This window comes from Scleropages formosus, chromosome 13 (assembly GCF_900964775.1).
Source record: "Scleropages formosus chromosome 13, fSclFor1.1, whole genome shotgun sequence".
Lineage (NCBI taxonomy): Eukaryota > Metazoa > Chordata > Actinopteri > Osteoglossiformes > Osteoglossidae > Scleropages > Scleropages formosus.
The window spans coordinates 12,334,323-12,361,268 of NC_041818.1; the positions used below are offsets into that span (position 1 = coordinate 12,334,323).

Below are 26,946 nucleotides of genomic sequence, written 5' to 3' on the forward strand. Positions count from 1 at the left end.
TGTTGGTTTTTTTGTTGCGTGCAACACCATTACAGGAAGTTCTAAATGTATAGTTTGTCTGATAAACGTACACAGAGGTTGTTTTTTTTTATTAGAATGGCTTATTTATAATTGATCAGCATCTCATCAGATTGTATTCTTTGGATGTAAATCTTATGTCCCCATTTGAATAATAAAGTGAGATTGCTGAAAAAGTTTTGCAGGTGTAATGGTATTTAATGAAAAACATAATATGAAATTTTAAATTGAAACTGGTACTGGTCCTTTGGTGACCACCCAAAATATAAAGAGAAATGAACACTCATTTTACATTGCTGTAAAAACTGACACCAAAAGGTTTATGTCTATTTATTATGCAACAAAGATATACAGTACATATTGATCAAAACCAATTAAAAACATGAATTTAGCATTTAGAAAAAATAATGGCAAATAAATAGTAGTCAGTAAGAGACAGATGAGAATAAAGATGTCTTTCAGAGGTCACAGAAGGAGAAGAGTCTAACCAAGCAAGTTTAGAAGACACATGGAGCTCTAGATGAACAGTGCAGAAAATCAACGATATTTTTCATTAGTGTTTCACATTATTGCAACAAGCCTGCAGAAATAGACATGAAATATTTTGCAATATAACCAGTCAAAGCTAATTTTATTCTGATCTAATAGACATGAGGCTACAATGCAGCGTACAAAAGGTCCGATTCAGAATGAGCCAGCGACAGCATACTGAATGCCCACAAGTCAGTTGAAACACAAACACCTCAGACTGCGACAACAAATATCTGAATTTAAGGTCGAATGAAGCTCCCCTGACTATATCATGAGAACAGTGAATTAATTCCAGAACATTTTTCCTAGACATTACCCTAACCCCATAACAGTTACACTCCTTGTGCCATGTGTGTCGTTTACAAGGAAAGTCCGCACACACACATTCACAACAGTGAAACATGAAAGCCACATTAACACATGCGCAGTTCCAAAAAAAATAAAATCAAGGATTTCTAGATGTAGTTGACAATTTGTGATTTCCACCGATTTCTATTATATAAAGATAAAGATGAGCACAGAAGAAGGCAGGAGGATAATGCTGCAACTAACGGCTGACTTTTATACCCATCGACACACCCACACTTTGAGCCCAAGAAGGGTTTTGAGGATCAGCACACTTGAACTGAAGAGGAAGAGAACATGGGTGGTCACTTTGATTGCTCTCATAGTTCTACTTGTCTTAGCTCTTAAACACACCAGGTTTCCTTTAGTAGCCATAAGGCTAACTGATAATACTGTAGCTGAAAACGGAAAGCAAATCATTTTACCTTTGCTAATTGTAAAATTAATGAGATATAACAACAGAATACAGAACAGTAAAAAAAAGATGTGCAGCTCATATCTAAACTTAGAAATGACAAAAAATACAGTCATTAAGATACAAATGGCTGCGTTTTGGCTGATCATCTGAACATATCTACAGATAACAAAAAGAAAATAAGGAATCTGATGAAAGTTAAAGAGCACTGAAGTAAGTATTCTTTACTGTGTTTTTAGCTACTTTCTGCATTCTCTGGTAAAACAACATAAACTTTGAAGTTTTTGGTTGAAATTCTGTGCAATGGGTTTAATACTAAATGGAGGATATGTGAAGAAATGCAGGAATTTCTTTACAACTATATTTCAACATTGAGTGTAAGCAGCAATTAATAGACAAAAAATAGTCTTCTAATTAAACCATAAATTCCTAGAGAGGGGACTGAAACGGTGTCTTGGTTGAACAGGTTAGAGAGGTCGGTGTTATAACAGGTCACAAGGTTGCCTGATCACTTCTATTCCATTACACCAACATAGATGTACGTATCACGGTACACCTGTGGTGTCCGAACCAGCTGGGTAATCAATAAGGTTGAAAAGACTCATTCAAAGCAGTGTCAATAATGAGCTGGGGCACATATTTTGTGTATGGTGCAAGACTCCAAGGCAGGGTAATTCTCCCTCAACCTACTGAGAAACACAGCTATTTTTACATGGTATAACTGACCTGTCCCATTTTTGCTCCCTTACTCATTATCAAGTTTTTTTTTTCACACTAGGATTCCTGATACTTCTGAAATCATCAGCAAGGCAGCTGGCACACAGATGCGGTTGGGGTTTCCTCCCCTAGTGGGTCTTCTGGTTTCATTTACAACCAAAGAGACCTTTAGGAGCAATGGTGCTGACTCAGATGGCAGACTATTTCAACAGACATTGTTTAAACAAATGGGATCTATACAACAAAGTAACATTTGGTGCGTGGATTAAAAAAGTGTTAGGCGCAAATATAAGGTTTACATGCTTCTACTATTCTGTTGATACGCTTTTAAAAAGGAAGAGAAACGGGACAGTTGGAGCCTCCGGGTCTAGTGTTAGCAGGAGACACGATGTGCGAGAAATATAACGGCCCCCGAGAGGAAAAAGAAGCTCAAAGGTAGAGCTCAGAATGGGAGCCCAAGGGCTCATTGTTCAGGTTGGAGGCCGATCAGCCTGACAGCTGGGAGAATTCATGCTCACTGGAGGAGCTGACCTGCCTCTCCACAGCCCGCTGAAACCGGCATGCCGCCATCTTGGCCCGGATGTCGAGTTTCTTTTCAAAGTAGTCCACCAAGGGTGGCTCTGTCAGCATCGAAGCCAGCACCTGCTCAAATGTGATGGCCCAGTCGACGTCCAGCACGCTGCCCGGCCGCTGGTCCCCGCAGCCAATCAGAACAGTGTCATCCGCGATGTCCTCACACTGCAGTGAGCCCGCACTCACCATGGAGTAGGAGGACACTGACGTGTCATCTTTCGCCTCTTCTTCCGTGGTGGTGACCTCCAGTTGGGCTTCCTCCAAGGCCTTTGTTACCTGGGCTTCTGCTGAGCTGCCCTCACCAGCAGGCTCCTCTTTCACTGGCAGGGGAGAATCCACTGCAGGACTGAGAGTGCACAGGCTGTCAGGCTTTCTGGCGCCATTGTTGGAGAACTTCTTTCCGACTTCACCGATACGCAGCAGCAGGCTGGCAACTGTGGCAATGGAGTGGTACAGCTCCTGTTCAAGTGGGTCCTCACTGAACATGTTGTAGAGGGTCTTGCACAGCTCAATGAACTGCTCCTGTATTGGAAACACGCACACACGCCTTTGTAGAGAGGACCTTACACAATTCAGTGAACTTCTCCTTCATGAATAACACACACATACATCAGTACCACACTGTACATCCTCATAAAATGAAATCCTGTGTTTTCTACTGACATTCTAGAGAATCACACTTTAATTTCTCAGCAATGTTTGCAACAATTAGACTAAACTGTGCTTGTTACACATGCTCGTTCAACATTTCAAACCTTAATCATGATCCAAGGTCAAAAAGAAAGAGCTCAACCAACAAACTCGGAGGGATTGTGAACAGAATGAGGTAAACAATCCTGAGTCAAAAGCATCCCCTATAGAAGTGACACATCAGCAAACAACAAGCTGAAGAGAAGACCAGAAAACACATGGGAAACATGGCAACAGGCAGGGCATTGTTATCATAAATATACAAAAGACTTGAATTTATTCAGCTTTGTGTATTCTTTCTAGCTCTCTCTCTGATAAAACACTCTGTGCATACTCACACAAATCAAGTACATAAACATAAAAATACTACATGGCATCCACACTGACCATAAAATACATTGAAAATTGCCCTGACTGGGCTATTTTCAACAGCTTATGATGAAAGTGAAAAAAGCCCAGTCTAAGCATATTAAAACCAAAGTCAAATTAGAAATGTGAAAGTGTTTTCATAACTATGTGCACTAATGCAGTGTGTGGGGTTTCACATTCCAGTACTGTGGTCCACTCTACCCATCTTTACTGTCATGCTCCTTCTTAGGTTCTATACTCAGACATTACCCAAAGGCACTTCACCCAGTTCCACAGTCAGACCAGTGGCCCTGTTCTAGTTAGCTGCTCTACCTGGAACTGCCTCTACTGTCAGATTCTATCAACACCTTACCTGGTTCATCTTAGGCAAGTCTTTTATGGTCTCCTTCTTGGGCTCCTTCTCCTTGGCCCACATTCTCAGGTAATACTTGTAATCCTTCACCTTCTCTTCTGGCAAAAAAAAAAAAACCATGCCAAGTCTTAGTCTTTAGCAGTTGAACAGCAGAAACTACTAGTTAAATCAGTTTTCAGTCAGAAAGCCAGAGGTCAGTCAAAGCAGCTGTGAGAGCAGAGCGACAGGGTAGTGAGTGTATGACAAGGTGGTGCCGTGCCAGGTGGCCACCAGGTTCAGCAGCTCTGCATTTGTGGTTTAGTTGTTTTTTTCTTAACATTTGTTCCCACTGGGATTAATAAAGCTTCATTCATTCATTCATTCATTCATTCATTCATTCATTCATTCAAAGAACCCAGAGAAGAACACCAGGACGAGAAGACCAGTTTTTAATCTATTACAAAACATCTGAACAACAGTATTTCTTATTGCTCATCAGTTGTAAAGCCATAACTTAACTGGTGAGTGTGGGTATAAACAAGTACCACGTGGCAGCTACTGAAAAGGGTACCTTTCTTGTCCTCTGAGTCGCCTGCCCCATCGCTAGCTTCCACAGCCTTCTGCTCATCTCCTGTAAACAAAAACACCCAAATGAAGCCTTTAACCACACAGCCTGGGGTTGGGTGAGAGCATAGTGTGAGGAGGGAGCCACTCTGTGGGTCAGGAGAAAGGTGTTGGAGGACTTACAATGAGGGTACACAAAGGTAAACACTGATCATGTCTCTGAGGACTGCAGGTGTCAGGGTGAGACACACCAGTTGTGATGGAGGACTTCCGCAGTTTGGTGTGAAACTAATTCTTCAGTAGTGGGGGGCTGGATCATAGGCAGGGTTGGACGATACTTTGTACGTGTGGAAAGTAGGAAGTACGGATGATACCAAGTGAGGTGAGGAGCGGGTAGATGAAGAGCCTGCACCAGGAAAGGGTGGCCATGTGCAGGAGTTAGCAGATGAGCAGTTCTCTTGAGCGAGAGAGAGTGAGAGCAAGACAAACCTGATTTCATCTCCTGCATCAGGAAATCCAGAGTGGACAGGCAAGGAGAATCTGGAGACATGGGAGAGGGGGACACACAAGGGCAAAAAGAACGAGAGAGAGAATGGTGGAGAGAGCAAGAGGGGAAGAAAGTGAGCAAAGAGCAAGCAGGGCACAGTGACTGAGCAAACAAGACCATGATGAAGATTACATCACATCTGTTATTAGTGGGTCTGGACAGAGAACATGCAAAGGGGATGACTTTTGGGAAAAATGAGAACTCAATGTTCAAAAACAACACATCATTTAGCTCAGGGTTTCTACTAGTCTCTTTTTTCTGTATGAAAACACAAACCTGTCTTACACCCTAACTCGCAGGGAGTGTGTGCCTGTGCAGTCAATGAGGCAGCGTATGCTCAGGTGTGCATCTATTCATGTGTTTAGTCAGTGAGCGTGCGTGTGTCCGTGACAAGACCGACCCTGTGGAGTGACATCATCGGTGAAGAACTGTGTGGCCTCCAAGGCAGACTCAGCTTCTTCAGGGCACAGAGCTGTGGAGACAGGAGACACTCAGCTGCTGCCTACTCACACACGTTTACACGCTCACACTCCTGTGTATATATGCAAATGCACATAAAAAATGCAGAGCAAATGGTCTTTATACTCCGCAATTCAGGCTGAATTTCTGCTACTCTGAGAGGATCCAAGCAAATGCAAAAAACACTTTTCTGGTATCCTCTTATTCTCTATTCCACATACACATCATCCCGTTAGGTGGATTCCCATTGTAAGAGTATCAAATTAACATTACCTGTCATAAAAAAAAACAATTGGTTTCCAAGTGAAAAATCTGTCACCGAAAATTAATTACAATTCCAAATAAAGGCATTTTATGAATGATTTCAAAGTACTTGTAGTTTGTCATTCAATGTCATATTTTCATTCATTCATTCATTCTTATATTGTCAATGACCACTTTTCCAAGGTTGTGGTGATCCAGAGTGCAGGTGGGTGTGGTTGTTCTGCCTGTCTGTGATTGTACTGCTACTTTGTCAGCATCACCCAAAGCATATTTATGGAAATAGAATGACTGCATAATGGGGAACAAATGTAGCTCTACTAAATTTAAGCGGAGTGAATGGAAAAAAGGGTATTAATTTACCCAAGCTTGTATAGCAATATTTCATTGTATGGGACCCTCTTACGTGAAGGGTGAGTACATTCCCATTTCTGGCCTGTCCACTTATAATAAAATAAAATAAAATAAAAAAAAAAAAAAAAAAACTGCGTATCCATCCATATATCCATTTTCTTTAATCACTTGTGCTGATCAGGGTCGCCAGGATCCCAGCATATCCCAGGATCACTGAGTGAGAGGCAGAGGGGGGCATACTTTGGATAGGATGCCAGTCCATCGCAGGGTAGCCACACACACTCACTGACCTACTTGCTATCCATGGACAATCTACCATCACCAGTCCACCTGAAACACACGTCTCTGGTGTGTGGGAGGAAACACAGGCAGACACGGGGAGAACATGCAAACTCCACGCCATCCTACATCCAAGCAGCTCAGGCGCTGTAAGCCGGTAGTGCTACTGTGAGGGAGTACGTAGTCACAGGGATTATCATCTTACAAAGCATTTCAATTTCAGCCACACAGCAAAAGAGGAATGTAAAAAGAACCAAAGGTTGACCACAGGTGGGTTATTAAGGCCTACCTGGGGGCAAGTGGAGCTTGTACAAGAGTTTCAGTTTCTCAGTCATGTCTCCATGGTACATCCCGCCTGAAGGGACAATAACAATCATCACACAGCATTCAGATTCTACTGTCATGTGTTTGAGAGAACAGCAGCGCAGCTGTACTGAACGCAGACAATAAAACATGATATGCGGAGGACCACAAGCATATATATTCATATATATGTGCAGCCAGGTAAATTAATAAATAAATAAAATATTTGGTGTCTTTCATAATCTTAAACTTTAATCACACATCTCTATATCTAAAGATTGCGAGAAAAGATCTTTTTTAATTTAGTGCACCCACTCAGTACACAATGTTATATACTGGGAGAGTGTGATGGAATCTCTCCGTTGTCATTATAGCAGCTCGAAAATGTTTCAATGTTTACACTGCTTACATACACTTTTTTCCAGTTGTATATCTGTAATTAAATAAGACACGTGAAATTAAATGAAACAACAAATTTATTGTTAAAGGTAATGAAGCGTTAAATGTAAACGGTGGTGTGAAAATGCGCCGTCCTTGAGCCCATCTGCTGTTGCATTACGAGGACACAGCTTACTGAGGCCCGTGACAAACTCCTTGAAGTTTATGAGGCCGTCCTTGTTCTGGTCGAGGAGGCGGAAGAGACGGGCGGCCAGTGTGGGTGTGTGCGCACCGCAGCCCCAGGGTGCCAGTGCTGTGAACAGCTGGCTGAATTGGCCTCTGTCGATGCGGTACTGCTCCAGGTAGGCCAGGCTGGGGTCGTGGCGCTCCGCCGCCGTTGTACTGGCCCCCCAGTAACAGCTCATGATGTGTTTTGCCTGTGGAAGTGAGCACAGACATGCCAGAAACCATAGGTCAGAAAATACAAAGAGGAGAACTAAGCCACCTCCGTTCAAGGATGAAATGCATCAAGATGAGCATTCTTTGAGCCCACCTGGAACTGCAGCTAATGATTCACACAGATCCTGAGCCCTGTTTAACTTGGTTTTGAGCAAACACACATTTCCACTATTAAAAAAGACAAGGTTGTGAGAAAAGACCCCCTTTGCAACATCGTCTCAAGAGCTGTTTGAAATGCCCCATCACAGAAAGCCAGGGGCTCAGCAAGGTTGACACCTGACCTTGAAGAGGACATACAGCTCCTCCAGCTCTTCAAGACTGAAGGCTGAATCTGTCATGATGGCCCGAACCTGAGAGGGAGCAACTCCGTAAGTATGCAGAACTGAGCAACGTAGTCTGTCCGCACACTGCAGCACAGCACTGGGTGTATATACACCTCCCTAACCTATTCAGTGGGTCACACACTGCAGTACAGCAATGCCTAAACATCTGCGCCGAAAAGACCTACACTGTAAAGGCATGCAACACGTAACACAGCACCACAAAATCTAGAGAGAGAGCTCAGCATCCGTGCAACATCCATGCAACCAAAGAGACCCACCACACTCCTCTTGGCAGTGTCCTCCAGGGACTGGATAACCTTTAACCTCTGCTTGAACCTCATCTGTTCTATGACGTCTGACCGCAGGCTGCCAAACTTCTGCACCGACACAGAGACAGAAATCGGATGATATCAGATGTCAGGAAAGAATCTGCAAGTGAGACCATGAATGAAACAGAAAGCAAATGGCAGAACTGCAGCCACGGTGTATCTGTGCATGTGTGTGTGTAAGGCGGTGAGAGATAGAAGTGTACCATATTTCTTATTGTCTGCACTTTTTCACACAACAGATTTGGTATGGTAAGACCTGAGGAGGCCAGCACCCTATGCTGACTGAAGCTGATGAGCGCCTGCCATGATGGACATAACATACCTACTGTATATGAACTGGGACATCAAGTTAACGCTCATCTACAATGTTATTATTTGTTTAAAATTGATTTAAGACTTTTTAATCTAGAAAGCCCAGGAGGGGTGGGTAGCTACTGGCACTTTGACCCCCTAGAGGATTTTTTTTTCTCCCTTGACTTTCAGTTGAGTGTACTCTAGTACATTAGTACTGGAGTAAAAGCAAAGTGACCACAACAGAAAAAAAGCAGAGTAATATTGAAAATGGACATATACAAACCAGGTGTCAGAGTTTTACTGCAGAAGATCAGGTGAAGGTCCAAGAGGAGTATTGACAGCAGCATTCAGAGCAGTACATGTAGATGGCTATCAGGTTTAGGACAACATTGCACCCTAACCTCATAGGAGGCCTTGATGAGCTCAAAAATATCAATCTCTGGGGGAGGCTCGTCTCCGCTGGTCAGCAGTGCGTGGAGGTGGGGTATGGGAGCAGACACTGTCTGTTTGTTCACAACGTTGTCCAGGTACCTGCAGAACCACAAAGGGTTAATATACATAAAAGAAAAACTGCATATAACAATAAGATCATAAATTATTCTTAAGTTTACTTCTACATTCTTCTAATGCTTTTCTCCTAAACAACTTACAGTGCTAATTTACGTACAGTTATTTACCCATTTATACAGCTGGGCAATTTTACTGGAACAATTTTGGGTAAGTATGCTGCTCAAGGGTATTCAGTTGGAGCTGGGATTTGAACCTACAACCTTTGGGCAATAGCTGTAACCACAACGCTACCAGATACTCCTGTAGTTGAAGCTGAAGATCAAAAAGTGAAGAGGAATCGGTGAAATAATAATGATATAGTACTTCTGTCCAACAAAATAAATTCAATGAGCTGTAAAATTTAACTGCTACATAAAATAACCACAACTGCAGAAAGTTTGTAGCACCAGGCCCTACACTTCTAAGTACAGCCACTGTTTAGATAGATAGTAAGCATTGGCAGGTAATTCAGTGCTTACAGCTGCTGCCTAGCATTCAAAGGACCCAGGTTTAAATCTGTACTGCTGTTCCAATAAAAAATACCCTGCTATATAAATGGAGAAAGCATTCTGAGTAGCTTATCATTGTAATTTACCATGGGTAAAAAGCATCATCTTAATAAATGAATGTAAAATGGAGAAAAATGACACCCACGCCTATCCTGGATGGTTACTGCCAGCAGTGGTAGCAAGCATTGGTCAGGTTACAAGCATTTCATTGACCAAGAAAGGTCACGGCCATACTCCCACCTGCCTAGGATGGTCATGGCCTCGCCCTCATCACTGCAGGACAGCAGCTGCTCCATGTTGGCATGCAGCACGGCCAGGGAGACCTGGAAGATGACTTTGATGCCCTCGTAGAAGAAGCAGTCGACCAACAGGACGGCACTGTCGAAGGGCATGACGCTGAGGAACAGGGTGAGGAACCAGGAGAGCGAGATGGTCGAAATGACCCCGAGCTCCTGCATGCGCTCGTACAGGAGGGGCAGGCATTCCCGGGTCAGTTCCTCAAACACGGCCTGGTCCACAAGCGCCCCTGACACACACCGCACATTTAGTTAGACAGTTCAGTTTAAAAGCAGTTTAAATGCATAGAAAAATATGGTCTCTCATTTAAAGCAACACAAGCTACAGGTTTCCTCCTTACTCTGTTACCCATGTTTCTATTGACTGAGCTAACCGGGCCATTATCAAGCTGAAGCATTCAGAGAGGCCTCTAAATCAAAACCATAGCTGTGTGAAAGTTAGTCAGAGCAATAACCCAGGGTGCACCTTGAATAAAACAGGAAGTTGGGTCTGAACCCAGTGCAGCTGTGTTTCAGGGCTACAACCGAACACCGTGTGCTGGAGCTCTGCCAGTCACATGTTGAGTTGTATCAGATGGACACTGGAGTGCTCCCTTACCCACGACCCGGGTGTTGTAGTAGTCTGGAAGCATCCTCTCACACAGTGCCACCAGCAGCCAGAAGGCCTGCTCCTCAGTGCAGTAGAGCAACAGCACTGAGGTAACAATGTTCATGGCCTGTGGAGACACACACGGTTAGCCCAGACACAAACGCACCAAGTCACGGAACTTGCCCTGGTGATTCCGCGGGCCACTTTGGTGTAAAAAGGCCAAGCCCTCACCTGGCAGTAGCCAATGTTCGGGTTGCGGAAGGCGTAGGCGGTGAGCACACGGCGAAGCGCAGCAATCCCCATCTCGTTCTGGAAAGCGCGGTGCTCGGGCATGGAGCGGTGTAGGTCTCGCTCGATCTCCTCAGTGGCCAGAGTGCATCGGCCCATGGCCTGTTCCACCAGCTCGCTATAGTACCCCGGGTGAGTGTCCATCTCATTCTGGGCACCTGGTGTAATGAGGGTGTTAAAAGACACACCTTACCTACTCCTACCCTACAGCTCTAGATAGATGCACAGCTAATGTTTCGTCAGTTACACTCCTGCCGCACTGGGACTAACGACGCATATAGCTGGACATTCAACTGGACAGAGAGAGAGATGGGTCAGTCTTATGAACTTTAAACCAAATGAGATGAGAAAGCTGTCTGTGATGGTCATGAGAATTTGTAATGTTTTTACTCATGATGGTTGCGGCCATGATGATTTAGTACAAATTTTGTCATCATGTTCTTAAGCCCGTTAATGTCTTTCTAAATGATTAGTTATTTTAACTTAAAATTTTCAACAATATCCTGTTACAGTAATGAGAACCCATGATGTTAAAGGGATTTCAGAGAAAAAATTTAATTTTTTTAGGTATGAAAACCACAAGATCAAATTGATCATCTCTTATCTTTAATCTTTTTTTGATGAGGTATCATGGAAGAATCTAAATTTATTCAACCTTGAACTGTGAAAAGCATTTGAAGAAACAAAGCAGTAATGAGAAGCATGTCCACTGTCATTTCACTTAAAATACTGTAATTTGGGTTGCTGTAAAATAGTTTTTAAAAAAAACCATATGCATTTTCCTCTAGATACTTTGAGTATAGATGCACTGCAATTAAGGCTAAGTACAGCGCATATGTCATTTATCACTAATTCACCAGATGGATGGATGGATGGAGATAAACACTAAGCTGACACCAAGTTATCCAGGCGCTACAATGAGAAGCTAATGAAAGTTCATAGTAAAGGACAATGTTCTATTCTTCTTTGTTAGTTCTCTAATAGCACCATTTAAACAACACTACTGTCATGTGATCCATGGTAGGAGAAACATGAGGACACTGACAGGTCAATAGGGTTCATGGGCTTATAGGGCAGTGAGAAAGTCACTGCCTTGTGTCTCATCAGTAAGTGCAACTTCACACTGGTTTGGTGGTTTATGCGTCTTTAGGGCTTCAGAGCTTTTTGTCAGAATTAATGCCCTTTGATTTGGACATGACCCCTCTTCTCCCGCAAAGCTGTCTGTGTGATGCAAATTGCCCAGATGTCACCTGTGAAGCAGCCTTCATATTTACTTTGCTTGCCCCTAGAAGTCCAGGGATGAGACAGCTCACAGCAGGCAGTGTAGAATGTTACCACGGCAAAAAGTCTGACTAAACAGATGACCTTCGTCTTTCTTTGACAAGGTTCTAGTGACATTCTTTTCTTGAAGTTGCATTGTTAGACCCCTCTCCATTTGGATTCTCAGCCACTGTACAGCTAATGTCCAATCTGCTTTCCTGTCTGTAACCCTTGCTTCGGGATCAGGCTATTGATATTGGAAATCTTCATTTCAACCTCAACGTTTGCTCCTGGGATCCCATGGTCTAGCAGTCAACATCACAACATAAGTTCTGTAGGTTTTCAGGAGAAGTACAACAATGATATGGGTGTTTGTGGGTTTGTGGGCTAATGTACATGACCACTACCTTCAGAGACACAGTGACTGTCTCTGAAGCTCACTGTTGGCATTTGGAACTGTGTCAAAGGAAGCTTCCTGTTACAAACAACAGCTACAACTTCCAACCACGTGTGGGCACGTTACCAGGCTAAAAGTGTATTTTTCTCCACAATGAAAGGTGTTCCTCTCATAATAGGAAAAAATAACTGTATTTATTACCAGAAAAAAAAACAGTGGAATTTCCCAAGACACCAAGCTAAAGAATTGACTTAGCTAGAATACCCTTCCAACAGGTCAACTGGTAAAGTACCTGAGAAGAGCAGCCACAGCTCTCCACGGAGGCTCTCTGGGATGCCATTCAGAACCAGCTCACGAGTCTTAGAGGTGCGATACATACACACACCCCGTCCAAACTCAAAGAAGTGTATGTTCCAAGACTCTTCTTTCATCTTCTCCTTTGTCTGAAAAAAGAAGGGAGCAGACGAATGCTCAATGAGCCAGTTGTCAGTGGTCAGTGCAGGAATGGACCGGAGGAGACGCCGTGGTGGGTCACTCACAGCTTTTGGCCCTAAATCTTCTGGGGCATTCTTCTTGAATATGCTGAGCAGGCCCTGGGTGGCGGTAGGCAAACCGGGGCTGTAGTAGCGCCCGGAAAATGCTTCACTTGGGGAGGGTGGGGTGAGGAAGGGGGTCGTCGGGCTGGGAGACTCCTGGAAGGACGTCGGCAGTCACAGCCAACCAGTGATGACAACACGATGATTACGAACGACACAAAAAACTGCTGTTACGACAAAATTTTAATAATCCGCCTGATTTTATCTACCTTCTTTATCATCTAATTACACTGTGGAATAGGGAGCAGTGAGTGAGGAAGACAGCATCACAATGAGGAAAAAAGCCCTGATGAAATCATGCACGAAAATGTCAAACATTCTGTAAACCCTACTACACTTGTTGGGCTTAATTATGAAAAACTGTATTTATACGTAAAATGTATAACTTTGTTAATCCCCAGTGAACTCCATCTTGCTTCCTCTTTCCTGTTTCAATTTCATATTTCAATAACATGGCATGAATATGTACATATGCTGTAATCTTTTAATCTCTTCTACACTGACATTATGCTTTGATGATCATAAATGGAGGATCATAGCGCAATTTAGTGTTAAATGTGTACTGAGTACTGATTCTATGTTGACTGGCTGCATTCAGAGTGCCTCACTGAATTGTCTACTGTCTCCTTAGAAAGAGGGTAAACACCATTCAACTCATATGCTCATGGGACCCATGGGCCACAAACTAATACACACTATCCTCAGAAATGATTTCTCTCTGGGGTGAGGAAAAGCAGATATTACGAGTCAGAAACAAAAAAAAAACATGTTAGAGATCTGAAGTTGGAAACTACCACAAACTGGGTGTATAAATCTGACATATATATCAACCAAAGAACCACTCACCAGAACCTCCTTGCTGTCACTCCACACCCTGTCAGGGGTTCGCTGCAGAAAGTCAGAGATGCGCTGCACCAGAAAGTCTCGGTCCCTAAGGTTGGCAAACAGGAAAGTCATTTTGTTCTTGGTGCTGATCGACAGGGGACTGGGCAGCACACTGGAGCTGTCTGCCTTCTCCACAATGGAGACCTAGAGTAGCGAAAGGCACATGAGTTGTGTGAACAATAGGTTAGCTGTATGCCTTTACACAAGTACATGCAGTACCTAATAATTTAAAAAAAAAAAGAAAAAAAAAGGTTGCCTAGAACACTCACAATGTGTATGGAGTGTGTTATTTTGCTCAGTGCTCCCTTTATGTGGATGGACACCATGTGTCTGTATCTGAAACTCTTTCTGTGGAATGCACTTTTGTATGCTCGCTTTGGAGAACAGGCTCTGAGGGTCTGTCAAATGCATAAGTTAAAATATAAACATACATTCCCCATCTAATCTATGGATGAGGTGTGACACTTCCCTGATTCTTTGTAGAGGATGACACTTGGACTCAGGACAGCTGAACTCAATAATAGGCTTTATTTGCAAAAATATTGGTCCAGAACATGGCTCGGGAAAAGGCAGAATAACGGCTAAAACTGAGAGCTGGGTGTGTGGTCACTCTCTTCCTCTCTCCACAGTCAGTCAGTTTCCCACCGTTATGCAGGAGTTGAAATAGGGGAGTCACAACAATCAGGCGTTTCATTACTGAAACTGGGTGCATATGTCAGAGGGACATAATAAGCTGTGTTAGGGTTGCAGATGTTGGTGTGTATTGTTCTACGTTGGGGTCTCCACCTCATGTGCCTCGTAAGGTTAATCTAATTATGCATGGACTGGTAAGCTACCAGTGTTAGATGCAAATTGTTTATAAAGTATCGCACTATTGTAATAAAATCGGTCTTTATAGCAATACAGTAAAACTAATGTATCCAATTTATTATGTAAGAACAAACCAAAAAGTACCAACAATAATTTCCTTTTGACCAGATTTTTAATCTTACTGTAACTACCCTTGTATAATGCACATATAATAATGGGCTTCTTGTGTAAAATGATTACTAATATACTCTTTCTAAATTTCTAATTGTTACTTTCAGACCCGTACCATGTTTTCATCCCTGTTTGCCTAATCACAAGTGCCAGGCTATCCATATTACTGCATAGTGTCATAGTTTCAACTTATTGTAAAACTAGGGATGGCAAATGCCATGTTCAGTCAAAAGGCAGTTTACAGGAAATTTGATTTTAAATCAGTCAGCAACACCAAGCAGTTGTTTTATGCTACTGAAGCATATTTTGGAAGATCAAAAGTGGAAACACATAGTGGCATTTCCATATTTGCAAACTGTTATGAAAACAGAGGGACATATGGACCGCCATGAAATTCAGTATCTGTATGGAAATCGTCTCTTTCCAAATTATTTTCCCTAACTGGCTTGACTGTGAATTATTTCCCAATCACTGATCAAGCTGATGTAGTAGTTTTAGATACAATACAAGAGGCTGAGTTGAGATGTAGACTGAGGTCAGAAATTCTGATGTGTCGATGTAGCTTTTCTGCTTAAAGGCTTCATCTGAATGTTCACTTAAACATAAACCCATTCCTCACATAAAGGGGTAAATTCCACAAAATCACTCTGTTAGGAAAACTTCCATTGTGAGGGGATCAAATGACCATTCATTTCTTATACAAAGGGGAAAAATATTCCTGAAAGAAAAATGCAACCTAAAATGAATTAAAATACCAAAATCAAAGATTTTATGAACGAGAATAACACCATCCTAAAATGTTTGCAACAAATATTATTACATTTATTCATTATTGAATTCTGTCATTACTATAAACTTTTAAAACTCTTACCATAAATTATTTGGCACCCAAGTGACTATGCTAGTGGTTATACCTTATCTGAGTGGTATGATAATGTTGCTGATAAATGTTGAGGTATACAGCAGCCTTTCCCAGGGTCTTTCGCACTTCATTTTGATAATTTGGATCACATGTGTTTACATAAATAAACAAGAACTTCAGAAATGCAATTCTCACGATAACTGCCTATGGTGTTTCATTCTACACTGCTGAAAATGCAACTGTACAGAATAAAAACCCCCACAGTACAAAAAGGGTACAGTTGCTCCCTGACTTACGAACCTTGAAGGAGTCGACTTTCTGCTGATACAACCTTTTTTGAGAAGGATTTATTTTTCAGAAAAAGATCACCTATCAGCTGATGCTCCAACAGAAAGTGACTGCAAGTTTAAGAGTGGAGAAGGTTTTTTTTAAAAAAACAAACAAATAAATAAATAAGGAAACAGAAGGTGAACATGCTGTAGATGACTGTTTGCCTTCAACATCTACCAGCCTCGAGCCATCCGTGACGCGTCACTTCGTCATCATCCTGCGCTTCCATGTGCCGCAATACTTCCAACTTGATGTGCAGATGTTTTCAACGTAAATAACACACAACTTACATTGCTTTTTTTAAACTTCTTATTAAGTTTTTATTTCTTATGATCATGCTTGTATTGGGTATTAATGAATTTTGTGTGGGATAAAAGTAGGGATTGAGGAGCTCCAGATGAGCACTGACATAGGTCTAGCCCTGGGCCAGGGCTCTTTATTTGACTTTCTTATTTACAAGGTGTTGTAAATACTCCTGCCAGCGGACTCAAAAAAGCCCAGGCATGTGCAAGAGCCATGCGATCTCACCAGAGGGCGGCGCTGTCCACGATCTGCTGAACGGAAGGGAGGGACAGTCCGCTGTGCCGCTCTGTTCCCGTCCGAAAACCCCTGCAATTGCCCACTCCAGGCCGGGTATCCTCTTGGTTAATAAGGTAATCTGTCTTTGGTGTGGTGTGCCATTCCAAGGCTGGGTTGCTCACATTTATGTTTATTTAGCAGATGCTTGTCTCCAAAGCAGTGCAAAACTCAGAGTAAACAAAAGTGCATTTTACCAACAGACAGACAAACACTGATGCAGACACATGGTTCTCAAAGAGCAGTCATTATTTCAATACCACTGTTTTAGCCAGAGCACATTACATAGGCAGCTATATATATAGAATTTGACAAGTCTCTCACCTGCTCCGCATCACTTTCGACTTACAAACTTTAAGTACTGAACCAAATCTTGGTCAGAATTAAGCTTTAAAGTCGGGAAGCAATTGTATACATTTTCCCAAGAATTTTGTAGTGGTTAAGACCACAAAGATTTTAAATAAAGAATGACTACTTTGTGGAAGCACAGTGGTGAAAATATACTGACTTCTGAAATTACAGAGGGTCAAGTTTTGAATTATTGAAAATATTAAACTGTACTCATCCTGTTTTATAAAACCTGTCTTTAGCAGAGGGGAAAAAAAAATCTGCATTTTCCTGTCAGGCTGACAGGTGGAAATACACCCAAACAGGACAGGAGTGTGGGACTGCCTTTTTTTAAAAAGTATTATATGAGCTCTATCTATATCTCTGGTTTTTACCGAACCTAACCACAAAATAGATCAAGAACTATTGGATTAAAGAAGATTTTATTTATTCTGAATTCAGGATAAGAATTTTGGAGTTATCATAACAATTGTGTGCCAGCAGTGTTTGTAAGATGAGGAACCAGTGAATTTGGAGAGCCACTCAGGTGAAATAATTTAATAATGGTATTTAGGATTTTTTGATAAGTATGGTGAATTTTGGGTTTCATCTATAACACCTATGGCTGGTCTCAAAATCCCAAAAAAAGTATAAGTGTTATATACATTTTGTTAAAGACAAAAAGTGAAGTTTTCAGGTTAGACAACAAAAACTGTACACTACTCGCACTATGCAGTACACAAACAAGGAGTTTACTCACAGTATGTGTGGTCGTGTATGTGACTCACCTCTCTTAGTGGGATGATCAGCTGACACAGGTCTTCTTCACGGCTGGCAAAACAGATGTAGTTGTTGGATACGAACATCTGGCCGACCACGTGCATCTTGGCGAACGGTGTCCAGAGAGTGCAGTCAGTGTGTCCATCGAGCCGCTCATCCTGCGTCAGGCGAAACATGGCACGGTACCGCTCGTTCTTCGCTCGCGCATCCAGATCTCTGAAATGCCATAGTAGGCAATGAGCTGGACACGCTGAGACACAGTGACACTCAACACACCCAGAGATACAGCCACTGGGAAACTGACACTGCACAGTGAAACATGGTAACGCTGAGAACACCCACACAGCTAAGACTGAACACAGTGAGAGACACTGAGTATATACTGGACATATGTTTCCCAATCAAACAACATAACATTCAACTTTGCTGATACTTTTGTCTAAGGCTACAAGTGTCAAAATACATAGAATACATTAGGGTACGGGGTAGCAAACATGATTGTTTAACCAGCTGATTTTAAACAAACAAACAAAGAAAAAACTTACAATACAACAGCATAGGAACCTAAGAAATAACTAAATTATTAATAAAATTTTAAATGATATTCTAACGGTTAGAGCTGTTGCCTTGCTCTTGAATGACCAAGGTTCATATCCCACTATATGCATGATAATCTTAACCTAAATAGGTGCATCCTGGGATATATAAGTGTAGTCTGCACTAACTGACCTATACAGGATCCATATGCAGTTGGATACTCAAAAACATTACATAATGGGGGCAGGGGGTTAGAGTTAGGATCTGAAACAAAATGACAAATTAAATGAAAATGCAATACACTCACTCCTCACACAACTGCACATAAAAAAAAATTAAAATATATAAAAAAAATTAACCGCCATAAGAGTATTTCTATTGCTTTTACAATGGCCTTATAAATTCAGAGCAGTGGAATTTTTGCCAGATATATGGTAATTCTACTTCTGTGAATGTGTTTTGAGCAATCCTGATAATGACACATTAGGCGGTACAACCACACACGTGCACTCAGCCCCACAAAGGTGATTCCCCCTGGTTGTCCGTTCAGAGCAGTCATTCAGCAACAACAAAGTAAACATGGAATAAACACTCATGGGAACATCTAAGAAAGCTACAAAATAAAAAATTAAACTATGTAGAAAAATTTACTTAAGCTGAAACACAAAGCAACATGGGAGAACAATATCTTGTCTCACGCTTTTCTCCAAAGTGACACACAATGTTAAGCTACTCACAAATTATCTACCCATTTATACAGCTGGGCAGTTTTTACTGTATCAGTTTTGGGTAAGTACCTTGCTCATGCTGCCTTGTCCCAAATAGTTTTTTTTTTCTTTTTTTCTCCCCAGTGATCAAACTCCAGCACACCACTGCACAATACATAGCAGTGCATTGGCTACGCCAGATAAAGCAGAGTTTCGGACTAAATTGTACAGTTAATTATCTGATGAGTTTACATTTATAAAATCAAAAGTGAGAGATCACCATTTTGGTTCCTATACTACTCCAAAATGGTAAAGCACTTTGGCCTTAGAGCCCTAAAAAAGGCAGAAGAACTCAACTGTGTAGTGCTGCAATGAGAGGTGAAGCGTGGCACAAAGGATGAAGTACCTCTTGAGCGTGGAGACGTTTTTTAGGGTCTTGCAAGGCTTGGGCAGCGAACGATCAACAGAAAAGCTCTCGTTGTCTAACAGCTGCCTCATGGCGATGTTGGCAAGCTGTTCCATGAGCTTGAAGGTTTCGTTGATGTTTAAGAACATTGAAAAGTAATGCTCGGTGTCACGGGTGCTGACGCGGATGCTCTCCGGAAACAGTACCGCAGCATCTTTTTCCAGCTGGGTCACATCTGTCCACTGCACCACCAGGGTCACTGTGGAGGAGGTAAAACAGACAGCTGTCAGGCATGCAAAGGTTTCTGTGAAGGAAACATGACCAACAATGTCATGCAAGTTTATGAAGCCATTAAGAGATCAGGACAGATAGAGAGCAACCAGTAACTATGGGTCAAGATGAAAAACTGTGGGTAAAAATTAATAAATAAAAGGACATATTCAGAACTGTTGACTACTGAAGTCTGGGTTATCACCTACAACCAAACTAAAATCATGGAAACCTTTGAAGACATTTAGAATGGATAAATGGGCTACCCCACACTGGAGGAGACTGACACTCACCTTCCTTGCCCAGCAGGAAGGAGTAAAAACAGAGGTGGTTGACACTTAGATAAACCCAACCCTGGCGGGGGACCCTCCCCTTAAAGTAGCTACAGGAGTAGTAGTTCACCAGCTTCTCCTCATCTGGCATGCCAAATAACTTCCTCATTTTCAGCTCTGCCTCTCGGAACTTTCCGGAGTCCTCATCCTCCAGGGTCTGTTTGTTCTTGTTCTCCTCTGCAATGATGCCCTAGAGAGGACAGTGGATTGATGTAGAGAACATGCATGCCAAGGCCTCACAATGATGCAATACAACGGTTGCCAGCCGCGATCCTAGCACGTCACGGAGTTCTGATTATGCGCTTAATTATTCGGCCCTTGTTAGGATTTTGATTGTGTTGCGTTATTCATATCAGGTTAAGCGGAGCACATTAGCATACAACTTGCTTTTTAAACTGGTTTAGCGTATGCACTCATGTTCCCTTATTAAGCTCTGCTCTTGAGACACTACAGGTGACCCTCCCAAATAATTTTACATTAATTGTCCTCCCCCAAAGGATCACAGCATAATTTTAAGCCTTTTACCCCATTCTGACAGTTTGGGTATATATTTTTTTAATAGCTCTGAAAATACGGTTTTAAAGATTTAGGGAGACGGCTCAAAATTGCAATGCAGTGATCCTTGACTTATGGTGGGTTCTGTTCTGACGGTCTCATCATAACTCGGCTTCATTGTAAGTCACAATTCCCCTATTATGCAGAGCTCTGCCTTGCAGACTTTGAGGGAGGAGGGAAGAAAGGAAGGAAGGAAGAAAGACGCTGCGGCTTGGTCATGTGCTATGGCTGCCCTCACTGACGGAAATATAACGCAAACTGAGATAGCTCTACACACACGGCTCTTATGAAGGAGTATTCTGCAAATGCTTGTGCACGTGCACATGAAAAATGTACAAATACATACACACAAATGTACATAAGAGCTATTTTTAATGCTCTTTTTTTTTAAATTATAATATTTCCCCCTTTTTTACTTGTTTTTAAATTTTTTTCCAAAAACAAGACAAAACATTTTTCAGCTGCTGCTCATAGTTCCTGAAAACCACTGTTCCACAGAGGGACTGTACTGCACTGTCATACTGTACTTTGGTTCAGTCTGATCCTGTATCAGCTTCATGGTTCAGGTAGTGATGGTAAAAAAGCAGGTTGTAGGGATGTGACACAGCTAACTACAGGGCCATACCTGGATTTTGCCCTTCACAAAGGTGGTGATGTCCTCCTCGTTGTCAAAGATGGAGAGCGTCTGTAACAAGTTAGCCTCCAGCCACTCCCAGTGCTCTGTGATCTCTTTCCGTGAAGAGCCTGGAGGGAAACAACAATCTTATGGTACACCCAAGGTCAAAGGTCCATGCCTGGAAGCCTGTGTTAGGCTCCCCTCCCCATGCGTCCTCCTGTCAAGCAAGTCTTTTGGCTGTCATTTAGCCACTAACAACATTGTTACTTGGATGAAACATTGCAACATGTAATAAATTTATACACGTACTGCAACCCTAATGGAGAACAATACCAGTCACAAGTCTTTACCAATTTGGCTCAGGGTAAAGGTTACATTCACAGGTCACATGATCTCTGCTCTGGGCTCAGCAATGTCAGGTCTGAAGGGCTACAGGGAGTGCCGATTGTCTTGCTACCTCCACTCTTCATTTTATTATCTGTTTGTACAGTAACTCACCTTACCTGCTCTTACAGGTTAAAATGCAGTGCAGTTGAAATCTACAACTTTTTCTTGTACAATGGAAAAAAAACACCACAAATACACTGTATATAGCTTTTTGTCCCACACAACAAGATTATTATTCAGTACAACAGCATTTTTTCCATTAATTTTACACCAGCAACAAGCATTTCATTTACTGCCTGGAGGGTGTTTCACCCTGCAAAGCATGTCAGTACGAAGCTTCTTCCTTAGAAAACCTTCAAAAAGTGAAACTTCCTGTAACATCAACCAGTCAGTGAAAATATTACATTCCATAAAAGTTTCCTTTACAAATACTGCATAAACACGTAAATATTATCTCAATTAGTTCAACTAAATACTTTTAATAACAAGACAATCCTTACAGTATTGTAAATGAACTGTTTCTCTTACAGTTTACAATTTGGAGTCGAAAGGTTAAATAAAGTAAAATTATTAATTCTCTTGCACAACTCATGGTACTAGCTCCAAAAATTTCAATAAGTGACAGAATAATGTTTATTTTAAATATTATTATATATTGTTACCATTGTAATGCATAAGAACTATATTTTCTTAGGTTATTTTTGAGACACGTTTTTGTCCAGGAACCAACAGTACTCCATCCTTAAGAAATAATGGTGACTTGATCCCCTGACAGCAGGACTTCATCTAACAGCGTTAATCCATGGAGCAAATCATCACCGTTAGACAAGGGATGGGTGTACTCTAAACCTGCCTCCAGGCCCATACTGCACACACATTAAAGGCAACTGTATATACAGTACCATTCAAAAGTTTGAGTACACTCGCAGGAAACTAGTTGTTTCGCATGAGGAATTAACAAGGTTCATCAGGAAGTGAGAAGAAATCTTCTCAGGTCTTCAGCAATTGTTCCAAAAGATGCAGGACACTTGGGTGTCGCTTTAATTTCACTTTTCTGTCTAGTTCATCCCATACAGGTGTCCTCACACTTTACACTTGTACTGTATGTGCATAACTTATGGCTCTAGAGTCAAGGAAAAACTAGAGCTTATTCAACATTTGGATCAAGAAGTACTGAAGGTCTCGGATGATGGAAAGGATGCAGTCTGCACTGACCACAGGCAATGTTCCAGAAGACCTGCGAATCTCCAGTCTGGTGCAGGATGCGGTATGGGGCCACCCGGGCACTCGAGTCCAGGACCACATCTAGAGTGCCTACCAGCAAACCTGAGGACACACACACAGTCACATCTTTTAATCACACTTAGTTTTTCTTTTCTTTTGTTGTCTGTCTGAAGGTACCAGCTTTCAGTACCATGGAGTTAACAGGGAAATTCAAGGTTTAAAAAAAAAAGCACTACACCTCAACAAATATTTACGTACTTTTTGTGTGTACATATGCATAAGTGTGGCACACACTCTCCCAGAACAATCTACAGGTAATACAGGAAATTAAAAATAACAACAAAATTAAAACAAAGCAACAACTTATCAGAAATATCAGCTCATACATAAGTGATTGGGAGAAACCATGTAATTTTTCGGTTGAATTAATCATTAATTTATTTGCTTGTTTACTTCTTTTGTTGTGCATTGGTTTTTTTGGCATTTTTTATTTTTATGTTTTGATCCGTGTTGTTGTTGTGTGCTTTTATGATTTAAGTGGGCTGCAATTTTGGATCCAAAATGAACCAATGGCAGATTTAATTTTTTAAGATGTCATTAAAATGAACAACAAGGTATTCAAATAAACTGAACTGAATACAACTGCTATACATAATGGACACAGCAACGCAAAAAAAAAAAAAAGAAAAAAAAACAGCTCCTTACCAATATTTACAAAAAAAAAAAATAATAAAAAAAAATAAATAAAAAACTTGTTCTGAGAAAAGGGATGTCTCTCACAGCCTGCTAGGCTACAACAGACAGTTTAAAGATGTGGGGCGAACCTCCAGAAGTCTCACTCCCATTTCATCACACCCGTGCTAAAACCACCACCAATTCTAGTAACAATAAGATATTTAATGTGATTACTAGGCCCTTGTTGAGCGAATGAATTTAATGAACCACTTTTAGCCTGGTGTGATCCATGTGCTCCACATCCTACATACCCAGCACACTCAGGGAAGCCAGAAATAAAGATTAAATTATTATTATTATTCCATTAGTTTACGTCTTCGTCCAAGGGGACTTATACAGCACCGTATTCTAACTGTGTCAAGTACTTCGATCAAGGGTACTACAGAAGTGGGATTCAAATGAGGAAGCGTCACATAACAAGACTTTGGCTCTAGCTACTAGATAAACGCTGTATTTTAGGGTCCGGATATGGCGACTGAGTTCATCTTCCACCTCTCCCCTAGCTGCATGTGGCTGATTGGGCTCTGTTCTCCCTGACAGCTGTAGGTACCGGTGCTACTCCTGGTTCTCTACCCAGAGCCCCTCTGTGCTCCTCCTCCTGAAATCACAGTTCATTAGGAACCTTGAGTGCCGAAGCCATTCAGGTTCTCCCTCAAACCCGGGGATCATGTGGCCCCATTGCACTCACACACACGCACGCACGCACGCACGAGAAGAATCAGTAAATTCTCTTAACAATGGCTATGCATCATGTCATAACTTTGTACTTTGGTCTCTCTGCTACTGTTGGACTACACAGCCTGGAGGATAAGTTAAACCGACATTAGTTTACGTAGAAGAAAATGTCGCTTCAAATACCACAAGCTGACTTCTGACAACAGATGGTGCATCAAAAATAAGATTAATCACTGAAAACTGTAAAGATTACACACAACTGTTTACTGTAGACCATTTGAACAGATACTGTCAGACAAGACCATTCATATACCAATATACAGGGTCAGTCAGTAGTTATTAACCTTATTAACCCAATTGTTACGTGTATCACTATTAGGTGAAAACATAGAAATGTATTTTAATAATGGTGCATAAATCTATAGTGATTTATGTATTTGCCTAAATAAATGGCTATAATCTATTATGTCTTTAGTGCAGAGGGCAGTGTCACGATTAGAGCTGCTACCATTCAGTGTGAAGGTTCTTGGTTCAAATCCCACTTATGCTGCAGTACCTTGAACAACTGTAAATTGATAAAGAACACATCCTGCTGTATAAATGCCCTACTATTATCATTATGGAGAAATGCTCCATATTATTTTTATGGGTATTCAAGCGCTGTCCATTTACACATTGTTAAACACCAAAGCATCAAAACAGATAGTATAACTCAAAATCAACAGCAACCTTCAAGGAACTGTTAACACTGAACCTTCAGCAGTCTGGAAGAACGGAAGAAAATCACCGCGACCCCACTTGGGACAAGCGGTTATTGAAATCGGTTGGTGGGCCAAGAATGCCGGAAGCACTGCATTCTCATTCGCCTTCGTTTCTTTAATTACATCTGTGTCTTTATCTCATTTGCAGAGGTGCCCAGAAAAATGATCTCTTTGTTTTGGTCTCTCTGACACACCTCACAGCAACCTCACTTCGCCAGGCCTTGAAAACAGGGCCAAAAGGCTGTTCTACACGGACACAAAGGAGACCCCCTGCCCTTGAACTTAAATTAAACCGTCTAATGAAAAACACACATCCCTTAAACACGTACAGTGTCCATTTGTCCAGGAGAGATGGTCCAGCCGAGGGTTACCCTCATGAGACAAAAGGCTGTTGCTGTTCACCTCTATTTGTCCAACTCCATTTGTCTTAGGCCACTCCACTGGCAGTGCTAGATAACCAATTATAAAATGATTTACTCATGTACCAAGCAGGGTATTCGTACTGTACCAATTCAGGCTAAGTATACTGCTCAACAGCACTGCTGCAGGAGTGGGATTCAAACCAGCAACCTTCACATTACAAGGAAACAACCCTAAACACTGGGCTTCCCGATGACCAAAGGGCACCTGGTGTACATTTGAAATACCGCACGGTGATGTACTGGCAGCCGACAGAAGGACACAGGTTCGAATCCCATCTCCTACAGCACCCGCACACAAGGGATTTACACTGATTGTGACTGAACGGACACTGTAAAGTCACCCAGCAGTGTAAGACTGAGTCTAAAAGAATAAATGAAATATGGTAATCCTCGTGCAGTGCAAGATCTCCTCGCAGAACGCGGCTGTTTCTCAGCACCGATGTCAGCGCAACAACACCACTGTGGTGTGTGGATCTCATGACAACATGGTGTGAATCATACAGGCGGTCATCAGTCAGTCATCATTCAGTCATCTGAGCACCGCCCGCCCACCGCCGCTTACCCCACACACACACACACACACCGCTTCGCACCCTCTCTGCTTAGTTTTTCATCGGCAATCGCTGACTACGCTGCACTAGCCGTAACGGTCCGGACCGAACGCGCGTCGACGTGTTTTCGCACGAGCCTTGTTATTTGTTCGTTCATTTTTTTTTTGTTCATTTGTTTCTCAACACAGCACGGGCGACATGTCAACAAGCTCCTCACGGCCCGCCACTGACTCTGCAAGCGTGAAGCGGTGCTCCTCTCTCACTCAGTCAGTGCGTGGGAGTCGAAGAAGAGAAGAAGAGTCACTGACCAGTAAAGCCCCCTCCTCGTCCATGTCCTTTTCTCCGCTGCAGGATGAAGAAGGGATTCGCCCTTTCGCTCACCCACAGCGCGTTGGCGAGCAGCACCTCCTCCGGAGTTATCCACATCTGGGCTTTCGAAACGATACCCCGCTTCCTACCCACCGACCGCTTTACGTTACCAGGCCTACCTGGAGCTGCGACGCCCCTTGTTTGTATACTCCACGGTCCGTCGGCCGTTAAGCTACCGCCGACAGGTCCCGCCTCCCCGCGGCAAGCCACGCCAGATACGTCAATCTGCTCGCACAGCCGGCGTACGGGCGACTGCAAAATAATGCTTACCGGTGCAAGGCCACGCCCTCTGCACGTCTCTGCTACGTAAACCCAATCCGCGGTCCGTAGCAACGTCCTTCTTCCTCTATCGAGGCCCCTCCTCCTTGCGTCCGCACGCTCATGCTACGTGCTCTCTTCACGGAAGTGAGAAGTGAAAAGCTGATTGGGTGACTGCGCGAGGACGTACACTATATATGGGGTACTTGCAGCAAACCGTTTTTTTTTGGAGTGAGAATGCTTTGGGAGAGGGTGTGCACGTGTTACGAGTGTTTATTTGTTTATACATATACTTGTTTTTTTCTTCTTTGTTCTCATCCCACTGGCAATCAATGTTCAAATGTCGTGTTTCCTTCTTTGTTCTGTAATTTTTGCAG

At 42.3% G+C, this 26,946-nt stretch overlaps 1 protein-coding gene across 2 annotated transcripts; it reads right to left on the reverse strand.

Annotated features, from left to right (window-relative positions):
- Positions 1-1,714: 1,714 nt before the first annotated feature.
- Positions 1,715-26,657, reverse strand: tbc1d9b (TBC1 domain family member 9b). 2 transcript variants are annotated; one of them, XM_018737307.2, is made up of 22 exons: positions 26,251-26,657; positions 22,790-22,900; positions 21,197-21,315; positions 19,978-20,206; positions 19,415-19,673; positions 17,773-17,980; positions 13,870-14,052; positions 12,967-13,119; positions 12,720-12,870; positions 10,714-10,928; positions 10,492-10,609; positions 9,838-10,123; positions 8,941-9,070; positions 8,195-8,293; positions 7,875-7,943; positions 7,331-7,571; positions 6,743-6,808; positions 5,501-5,572; positions 5,043-5,093; positions 4,561-4,620; positions 4,011-4,108; positions 1,715-3,121 (listed from the first exon to the last, which is right to left on the reverse strand). In XM_018737307.2, exons 1-22 carry the CDS (start codon positions 26,366-26,368, stop codon positions 2,513-2,515), a joined length of 3,645 nt encoding a protein of 1,214 aa, XP_018592823.2. In that variant the 5' UTR covers positions 26,369-26,657; the 3' UTR covers positions 1,715-2,512. The 2 variants fall into 2 exon arrangements, with proteins under 2 accessions (XP_018592823.2, XP_018592822.2); XM_018737306.2 differs by lacking the exon at positions 5,043-5,093 and having other exon boundaries at positions 26,251-26,512.
- Between the last annotated feature and the right edge of the window lie 289 nt (positions 26,658-26,946).